Below are 10,031 nucleotides of genomic sequence, written 5' to 3' on the forward strand. Positions count from 1 at the left end.
GCTTGCAAAGTACATACTTTCTAAGGGCAGCTGTAGTAGGTACTGGTAGTAAAAGTAGAAGTATGCGATTCAGAACGCAGCCTATGTCTCTGGCTTGCATACTGCAAAATACGACCGGATGTAGTAGGACATCCTGGTATTTTTGCCATCCTGGTATTTTTGCCATACTGCATGTGGCATACTATGTATTGGGACATACTACATCCTGTTTTGGCATACTATATAGTAGGGTAGTATGCGATTCGGAACGCAGCCTCTGACTCCAGGACCCTCATCACCGGTTCCTCCCAAGGCTGTGTCCTGTCCCATCTACTCTTCTCCCTGCACACAAACAGCTGCACCTCCAGCCACCAGTCTGTCAAGCTCTTGAAGTTTGACACCACCCTCATCGGGTTCATCTCTGAGGGTGACGAGCCGGGAATGACTCCAACTCTCTGGACTCCTTCCGCTTCCCCCCTCTGAATTTGTCCCTTTCACACTAGCCTAATGCACAAGGCCTCTGACTGTACTGTACATAGGCTCACACTGCACACACTAATACTTTTTTGTATTCACTCTCAGCCTTAGAGGTGTCCAAATTAGAAGTGTCCGACTCTCACCTCTATTCCAGGGCTGTCTCAGAGAGAGGTGGTGTGAGTGACAGTGTCCTGTCTGTCTGTCTGGCCCATGAGATTCTCAGCTAAATATAGATGTCAGCTTGGAGGGCCGTGTCCTCATTGTGAGTGTGCCTGCTGTGTCATCATGAGGCTGGTGGAGGATATGCATAGGCCTAGTCCTTGATAATTTGATAACAGAAGACAGACACTAGAAAAAATATATTATGTGACTTAAAGACTTTCTGTTTGCAAAATCCCCAAATGTTTGTTTGTAACTAGCTAGCTCCCCATAAACAATTGGTAACCAAACCAAATGTATTCTATTAATCTGAGAACTTTTGAATTATGCAATGTGTTCAGCTCCACAGTTTTCTGTGGACAGATCAAAATGCAGCTCTGTAATCTCGGTGATGAATAAGGTTGGGCTGATATCGACCTTCTTCGCCGAGTACACACTGCCACCAAGTGGTGTGATGATGATTATCTGGGTCCTGGGAGGATAGCTCAGGGCTTCTGCCCTTTTCTATCCATCGTAGGTTTGGCTTGTAAATCCTCCGCTTGTCATAGGCGGAGGGGGCAGGGGGCGGTGCCAGACGAAAGATAGGCATATAGGCCAAGGCAGAAAAACAGCAGACAGCAATAGGCTAATAAAGTCACGAATATAATGGAAATATAGAAACGTGGAAATATAGACTAGTAAGAAAGATTAGTAAATACCAGTAAAGACAAGAAAGTGATTCTAATTCTTATTTAACCACAATTGGTGACAAGTGGTGTGAAGATATTGGCTGACGCTTTATACAACATCGTTAAAACGTCATCGATGTGCGACAGAATTAGGTGAAAGGACGTATAACCCATACGCTAGTGTAAAGGGTGAAGCGAGGCTACAAGTTCAGGACAATGAATGTAAATAGACTTATTATTCTTTCTAAATCTGTAAAATTCGGGAAGAGTTTGCTTACATCTAATGTCCAGCGAACTGGGAAAAATGTTACCGGTCACTTATATCCTCATCGAACCATCAAAACACATGTAAGGAATCTAGCCTACGCCAAGGATCTCTTCCTGGGGCAAGTAAACACGGTAAGTCACCTTCTTCTTTAATATGAAATTATGAATGTCAATTGTCAGTCGATATGCAAATAAAACAGCACAGTATGCATAACTTGTAGCCTAACTGTTAATTAGCTATCTAGCAACTACTATTTGTAGCAGAAATTTAGTGTCCCAATTTTCTAGTCGTCTAGGAGAGGATTAGCACTGGTATTGAAGATTGTTAAAGAAGAATCGATCTTTCTTTCAGTCAGAGGTGTTCCCTTATCCAGAGATTGGGAATGAAGAATTGGAGGAGATCAATCAGTTTGTAGCACCTGTGGAGAAGTTCTTCAATGAGGAAGGTAAGAATTCAAGAATTAAAAAAAAAAAAAAAAAAAAAAAACCTTATCAGATTATCAAAAGTCATGTTATGGAATTAGTCAAGAATATTTTACGTTGTTAACATCAGGACAGTGTTAATGTTGTGCACCCACATTTTACATCCCAAGATATTATTCAATGAAGCCAAGTTGTCGTTCATCTAGTAAGAAATACCTTTTATTTCAGTTGACTCAAAGAAAATTGATCATGAAGCCAAGATCCCGCCAGAGACCTTGAATGGGTTGAAGGAGCTCGGGCTGTTTGGAATCCAGGTGCCTGAGGAATACGGTAAGCTCATACCATGACCCGGCATGCCGTCCTCTCTGCTCGCCTTCTGCGTAACTCACTGCAGCTGTCTGTTTCCAGGGGGCCTGGGACTGTCCAACACCATGTACGCACGTCTAGGAGAGATCATTTCTCTGGATGGCTCTATCGCTGTAACGCTGGCAGCCCATCAAGCCATCGGCCTGAAGGTAAACCTGCAACAAGCATGTTTGCCATCTCTTATCATAACTAGCCAGTAAAGAGGTTGATACAGTTGTGGTTGGTGTGGTAGGGGATCCTGATTGCTGGGAATGAGGAGCAGAAGGCTAAATATCTGCCCAAACTGGCGTCGGGGGAGTATGTAGCAGCCTTCTGTCTGACTGAACCTGGAAGGTAGGGCTTGAAACCAGCCTGGAATCTCACTGTCCCACATATCTACCCAACTGACGACACATTCACTGTGCCTGTGGAGAACGACGTCACCCATGACGCCAACAACAGCTCGGAAATAAGATGGACGTTAACTAGCTTTGTTTGCCAAACCAGTAGTTAACAACACACTACGCAGTATTTTGCAACAGTTGTGGAATACTGTGTGTACGACTGATTTAATGAGACGCATATATAAGACAAAAATGCTAATAAAACAGTATTACTAAAGTTTAACTTAGTTACACAGGGAGCTCCCATCTTGTTCATGACTTCCAGAGTGAACTGGGGGTAGGGTGGAGTGGTATGAGTTCACAAGTGGAGAAAACAAGTCGAGAGGGGCGTTCCAGTAAAAACTGCGAGTAGCATCTCGTAAACCACAACTTCACGGGCCAAATGGAACGCATAAGAATAAGCATAAGTTCCTATCTAAAGACAACTCTAATAATCCTGGCATCACATGGAAGTGTTGTGGACTGAACCATTAAAAACCAGGGTATCGTTGTTATATCTTATTGTCATGCTCATGGTCCTTTGCAATTTGCAATATCTGTGTTTTTCCAGTGGAAGCGACGCTGCCTCAATTCAAACCCGTGCCACGCTGTCTGAAGACGGGACACACTACCTGCTCAATGGTTCCAAGGTAAGGCACATCAGTACCCGCAAGTGAACCCCAAATACCGCTGATAGTGCCGTCAGTTGGCTATCCTTTGTGATTTGCACTGCATTCGAAACGGTCACACGGCACTTGGGAGAGACCTCTCACTCGATCCGTTTCTCAGATCTGGATCTCCAACGGGGGGATGGCGGACGTTATGACGGTGTTCGCCAGGACGGACGTGGTGGACAAAGACGGCGTGAAGAAAGACAAGATTTCGGCCTTCATTGTGGAGAGGGCCTTCGGAGGGATCATCAGCGGCAAGCCTGAAGACAAACTGGGCATCCGAGGCTCGAACAGTAAGAACACACCTGGACCAACTGTTCATTGTTTCGCAGGACTATTATTTCCTCTCTTGACAGAGATTGTGTGGGTTTCCATTGTCCTCCATGTAACTGGTTTTGTCTCGTAGCCTGTGAAGTGGCCTTTGACAACACCCCAGTGCCAGTGGAGAATGTGATAGGGGAGGTTGGAGGTGGATTTAAGGTAACTCAACCATCCATTCACATTCTCAGTAATCAAAAATGAGAACACGTTCCATGTTGTCGTTTCACCATTTAACAGTGTTTCAGTGTGAGACCATTGTATATCCGTTTCAGTGTTGTGATTGGTTTGATTTGTCAAACCAAAAGTGTCACGGCTGCGTCTTGTGCATGTATATCTGTCATTGTACAGGTAGCGATGAACATTCTGAACTCGGGGAGATTCAGCATGGGTAGTGCTGGGGCTGGAATGATCAAGAAGCTGATAGGTAAGACTTCTCCGTTGTCAGGGATTTCTGGGCGTGTTCTATAGGTAAATAGATGGAACTTCCTCTGAGAATCCTGCGCTTGTCTCTACTCCCCTTGCAGAGATGACAGCGGAGTACGCTTGCACCAGGAAGCAGTTCAACAAGAAGCTGAGTGAATTTGGAATGGTTCAGGTGAGGAGGGTTGCACTCAGTTGAACCCTGAACCTCCGAATGAATCCTCCTCGAGAACTGGCATCATAGAATGTTCTGGTCCCGTTTACCCACTGTAGGAGAAGTTTGCAGTGATGGCCCAGAATGCCTTTGTGATGGAGAGCATGGCCTACCTGACGGCTGGGATGATGGACAGACCTGGGGTTCCAGACTGCTCTTTAGAGGCCGCCATGGTCAAGGTGAGAGGGGGAGAAAGACAAGAAAAGGGTGTCTAAAGGTTTATCCTAGGGTTGCTGTGCTGTCTAACATTCCTGTGTGTGTGTGTGTGTGTGTGGGCGTGTGTGTGTGTTTGTGCGTGCGTGCGTTTGTGCGTGTGTGTGTTTTGTGTTTGTGCGTGCGTGCGCAGGTGTTTAGCTCAGAGGGGGGCTGGGTGTGTGTGAGTGAGGCTCTGCAGGTCCTCGGAGGCCTGGGTTACACCAAGAACTACCCTTACGAGCGCTATCTCAGGGACTGCCGCATCCTGCTCATCTTTGAGGTACGGATGTTCATCTCAGCAGTGGAATACAGTAGGATTAGTTGCTGTATGGCCAAACAATGCTATTTGTGACCACCAGAGGGCACACGTCCACTTTAAGCAGAGATATAAACCCCATTTTCTTTAGGGGACCAATGAGATCCTGAGGATGTACGTTGCTCTGACGGGGATGCAGTATGCTGGCAAAATCTTGACGGGGAGAATCAAGTAAGTTTTGTACGTTTATTGATTCCGAGACCCCCGGCGGAGAACCCGTCCTGTGCAGTCACGGAGACCCCCGGGTGGAGAACCTGTCCTGTGCAGTCACGGAGACCCCCAGGTGGAGAACCCGTCCTGTGCAGTCACGGAGACCCCCGGGTGGAGAACCCGTCCTGTGCAGTCACGGAGACCCTGCCCTCTTTGTCCTCTAACTCGCTCTAGGGAGATGAAAAAGGGCAACATGGGGCTGATCATGAGCATGCTGGGGAAGAATCTGAAGATGGCCGTCGGAGCGAAGGCGGAGCTGGGCCTGACGGGAAAAGACGGCGTGGTGCACCCCAGCATGGCGGTAGGCTCTCCGCCACCTGTGTCAACACCGTCACGTCAGGCGGTCACGTTCTGTGCTGTGCTTCCAAGAGCAGCATGTTGATGAGTGCTTTGCCGTCTTGGCCGGTTTCTCTGCAGAATAGCACGAAGATGTTCGAAGAGAACGTTGTCCTTTTCGGACACACGGTGCAGAGCTTGCTGTACAGATACGGAAAGGTACAGTGCTGCTTTTACCGGTTTTGCTTCACTTTTATAGCTACTATCAAACATGCTTGTTTGGATAAATGTGAATGGATGTCGTTCCCCACTCCAAATTTTGGGAATTCCATTGGACAACGGTACCATTGAACACGACTGCAATTGCAGCTTGTTTCTATAGTGACTAGGGGCCTAATTATTCAGGGCCGGTTTAGTACAGTTGGGACCTATTCCCAACTCCCTCTCTTCCTGTTGGGCTGAGGTAATGTTCATCTGCTAGACAGCTGGCCCTAGGTAGGCCTTTTCCCCTAAATGAGCTTCTATGGGGCCATGCTATTGTAATCAGCTCTCCGCCGGAGCAGCAATAAACCGCTTGGAAACACTTCAGATGTCCGAATCCTGTTTTCCTGTGTGACTAAACCACAGTTCATATCTATTTCATGTGAAGCTTTGTATTTGGGTAAACTAAAGTCAGACTCAGTCTGTGCTCTGTGCAGCGCTGAAATGAATTAGAAATGATAGTAATGATTTGATTTGTGAAAGGTTCTCAGACCAAGGCTCCATGCTTTGTAGTATTATGATTGTTTGTTTATCTGCCATAGCAGCCCGCCCTGATGGCCTGAAGCTCTGTGTCTGTGTCTCTGCTGTTAGACCATAGTGGATGAGCAGCTCATCCTGAAGAGAGTGGCAGACATCCTCATCAACCTGTACGCCATGACCGCTGTCCTGTCCAGAGCTAGCCGCTCCATCAGCATCGGCCTGAGGAACCACGACCACGAGGTACAACACCACACACACACACACACACACACCTGCACTGCACCAATACTGCAGTCCTCCGTGTCTACTTCTGTAGCATAGAACTCCTGACTGAAGTGGTCAAGTCTAGACTTTAGTCTGGCAAGTGGCAACATTAGTTTTGGAGATACTCATCGTCCAACTGTAGTAACACTAGACTGGACTGGTCTTTTTGAAGCACAGTCCACGTTGGCTTGTTATAAAAATGTTAAATGGCTGAGAATCAAGCCACCCTGCCAGCTGTCGTGTCTGGCTCTGCATTGTGGAAATGGTTTCAGTTTTCTAAAGGAAAATGTTTTAGAAAAATGTCAGGGCCTATCAGGCACATTCCTTTAACAGAATCTAGTGCTTGTGTATACTTGCTTGCTGCTCCCTGCTGTTTCTGTGCTTTTCTTGTTCTACTTAATAACGTTTAGTAAAAATAGTTTTCTTTTTTTTACTTAATGTGTAGTAAAATAATAATGTGTAGTAAAATAATAGTTTTCTTTCCAAATGATGCTGTTGTCGTTATACAGAGCTTGATGAAATAAGTGTAAGGGTGTGTTCTCCATTTTTCTAGGTTCTGCTCACAAACACATTCTGCGCCGAAGCTTTTTTCAAAAACAATTACTTGTTGAGTCAGCTGCAGAACAGTAAGTATAACACAGAACGGTAATTGTGAACAGCCCGTTGCATTTTTATTGGGTTTCAGTACAAAAGACGTGCATGTGTTGCAGAATATACCAGTTGACCCCACGAACCACATTGCCCCGTGTTGCGTGTGATATCCACACCGCACAAGTCGTGTTAATTACTGAAATCTCGCAGACATTCTTCAGGGATGTGGTTTTTAGAGCGAAGACTTTTCACGTTTTCTTATTCGTGAAGTGAGTTCGACTTGTTTGCGTATTGGTTCCAGATTCCCCAGAAAACAACGATGCCAGCATCAAGAAGATTGCTCAGGAGGTTCTGGAGAAGAGGGCTTACGTCTGTTCTCACCCACTAGACAGGACATTCTGAGCCCTCCCCCTGCGGCTGACAGTTAATCAGCCTCCTGTCCTCTGATTGGGTGTTGTGGGCCACCAACGTTGCACCTATAGTTCCATCCAGCTCTTGTCTGCCTCAGCTCTTGTGTTATGCACTAACTTTTTAGTTCGAATGCCACATGTTTATGATGTTAATTTAATGTATATGCCATTATTACATCTGTGATTTAATGAAATATGTATGTTAAGGATGCAAGTATTTTACTGACAGACCATGGGTTATAATCAACAGTTGATGGGTATTGGGGCAATTCATTTGTAAATGTTATCCAAAGTGCTTCTTATGTACTACAGCGTGAGCTCATACGAGCCTTAACGTGAGGATGATAAGATTCACTGGACATGCAGGGTGACATCGTTGTAGGTCCTGGTCTCCACGATGTTCCTGGTCGGCGGGGGCTGGACAGCTCTGGGTTGGGTCCTGGCACCAGGGGCGCGGGGTTTCTGAAAGGCATGCATGCTCCGCTCCTCCTCAGTCAGGGGCAGGGCTGCCCGCTTGTGCTGAAACGAACGCTGACTCCAGAATTCTCTGCAACAAGCAACCCAGAAAATGTTTAATAGGTATAATAACTGTTTTCCTCTGCTGTAGCATAATGTTTTTTCTAGAATCTGTACTGAGGTTTGATTCCTCGTAAAATAAAAGGTCAGTTGTCAACTCACGTGAAGTGGAACTTGTGGTACTGGGAGTCGTGTCTTGGTATGGTGTTGTGGTCCCAGCCCAGGCTGTGGTTCTGGAAGGGTCTGGGAGCAAATGGAATGCTGCTCTCTCTCTCCACGTCCTCTGGACCTCGGACCTGTGGCCTCTGTACCACAGACAGCACAGGCACAGGCTGCAACACACACACACACACACTTTTAACACACCACCTCAGTTTTCTGCCGATTTCTATCACATAATTGTGACTGCCACCAGAGGTTTGGTCCTGATGTCTGCCAAGGTCATTTTTCAGTTTTTTACAGATTATGAAAGTGTAAATTGTAAGCGTTCAGATGTGCCATGCATTGACATATGCAAATATTTGAAGAAGATATGCTTCTGTGAATGCTGGTACACCTGAAATCATTAAGCAGAGATTCAAAGATTCAGAGCTGTTCACACTTCTCACAGCCAGGTAATGGATGGGAACAGTAGCTGGTTAACCCCGCCCCCAACCACTCCCCCACTAGATTAGCTGTCATTATCTGTCAGTGGCCTGTGATGGGCTTTTCAATGACAATTATGTTGGTTGGTAAGCCTACTAAAAAGTAATACATTAAATTGACTAAAGGCAGCATTCAGAATTCCAATCTACATGGTTATATATGCGCAATGCCCATGTAGCCTATTCTATGAATAGTTCCAGAATGACAAACCATGATTCTACCAACAGGCCATTACTCCAGCAACCCATTTTTTTTTACTGGCTGTTCTGTCTGAAACTGTAGAGCCCCCGTAGCTGGAAAGATGAATGTCAATGAACATAATCAAAATGGACGTGTATATCGTCCAGACGATGGGGCCTGGGACTGAGTTTGAAAGCAAGCTGGAGTTGGCTATTATAGGTAAGCCTATTATGAATATATAAGATGAAATTTAAGTTTCATGTTTTGTTTTTTTATTGTCTTATCATGTTTTTATTACATGATAATTTTTGTTTAAAAAAAAAAGCTACATCTTTGCGTGATGATGGGTTACCTTACTAGAATGCCTATAGCCATACCTTGAGGACCATGCCTGGCTTCCTGAGGGAGTACTTCATGGCCTTGTCCTTCAGCAGGTCCTGCAGCTTGCCTGGGTCTGCACCCCCCATGTGGCACCTGAACTCAGGGACCCGAGCCCTGGCTGGAGCGCTGCCACTGGGGAACACCTTCCTCAGCCACCTGTTGTACTGGGACCTGGCTGCCTCCAGCTGCTCCTGCTGCAGCGTTTCACCTGGATGGGAGACACACAAAACACCCAACACCGCGGGACTCAGCTGGCTTTGTTGTGTTCAGCGAGACTTACAAGCGAACATCTAATGCTCACAAAAATGAAAATGTCGGAGTAAACGTACTCTACTCCGGTTCACTTCCTGTCAACGAGTGCTGCTTACCGGCCAGGTGGATGGTGACGGGGGGTACAGGACTGAAGACAGGACGAGGTTTGACGTAGAGCTGAAAGTCCTGGTGGTGCCGGATCCCGGGCCACGTGTCACGTGTCAGTGTGGGGCTCAGGGTGTTCCCATGCAGCACGTTCTCCCTCCAGGACTGATGGCGGGGGAGACACAGCGTCAATAACACACAGGAGCTTTGCTTTCTTTACACTCTAAACCCAATGCAGTGTTCTGGCAAACGTGGCTGAATCGGACATTTCAGCACGTCGTTTTCACATCCAGAACCCGCAACACATAATTGTTTGCTCACGCCGTCCCGGGGGCAGTAAATGACAGTGTGTCGAAATGGAATGAGACGAGGTCGTCCCAAGACGACCATCAGTCAGTTAGCGTAGGCCTGTCGCATCGAGCGCAACCCCATCCCTCGCCTAAGCTCAGCGGATCTTCTGGAAAGAGGATCCAGTAAGAAAACACCAATAAAAACCTAATCCCTATGCCCGACTGCTGAGGAATTCCCATAAATACAACACTCCCGCTCCTGCGGGGACTACAGTGAAACCCGACTCCGCCCTGGCTGAACTCTCACCTTTCTGAGCTCCTCCACGCGAGCC

General features: G+C 46.6%; 1 protein-coding gene across 1 annotated transcript; it reads left to right on the forward strand.

Moving 5' to 3' along the window:
* Positions 1-1,282: 1,282 nt before the first annotated feature.
* On the forward strand, positions 1,283-8,007 carry acad9 (acyl-CoA dehydrogenase family, member 9). The gene is made up of 18 exons (XM_084441020.1): positions 1,283-1,682; positions 1,903-1,996; positions 2,202-2,303; positions 2,382-2,488; positions 2,572-2,672; positions 3,273-3,351; positions 3,491-3,665; positions 3,779-3,852; positions 4,042-4,117; positions 4,218-4,288; positions 4,387-4,506; positions 4,674-4,802; positions 4,930-5,009; positions 5,223-5,349; positions 5,466-5,543; positions 6,177-6,305; positions 6,883-6,955; positions 7,222-8,007. Exons 1-18 carry the CDS (start codon positions 1,500-1,502, stop codon positions 7,320-7,322), a joined length of 1,899 nt encoding a protein of 632 aa, XP_084297146.1. The 5' UTR covers positions 1,283-1,499; the 3' UTR covers positions 7,323-8,007.
* Positions 8,008-10,031: the final 2,024 nt, after the last annotated feature.

This window comes from Borostomias antarcticus (assembly GCF_949987555.1).
Source record: "Borostomias antarcticus genome assembly, chromosome: 7".
NCBI classification, from domain to species: Eukaryota; Metazoa; Chordata; class Actinopteri; order Stomiiformes; family Stomiidae; genus Borostomias; species Borostomias antarcticus.

What these genes read in the sequence shown, in the direction of transcription:
- acad9 (XM_084441020.1), top strand. Translation starts at nt 1,500, where the DNA reads ATGAATGTAAATAGACTTATTATTCTTTCTAAATCTGTAAAATTCGGG. An exon ending in TAGAGGCCGCCATGGTCAAG is followed by an intron (nt 4,507 to 4,673) that starts GTGAGAGGGGGA and finishes GTGCGTGCGCAG; the next exon opens with GTGTTTAGCTCAGAGGGGGG. An exon ending in TGAGGAACCACGACCACGAG is followed by an intron (nt 6,306 to 6,882) that starts GTACAACACCAC and finishes CCATTTTTCTAG; the next exon opens with GTTCTGCTCACAAACACATT.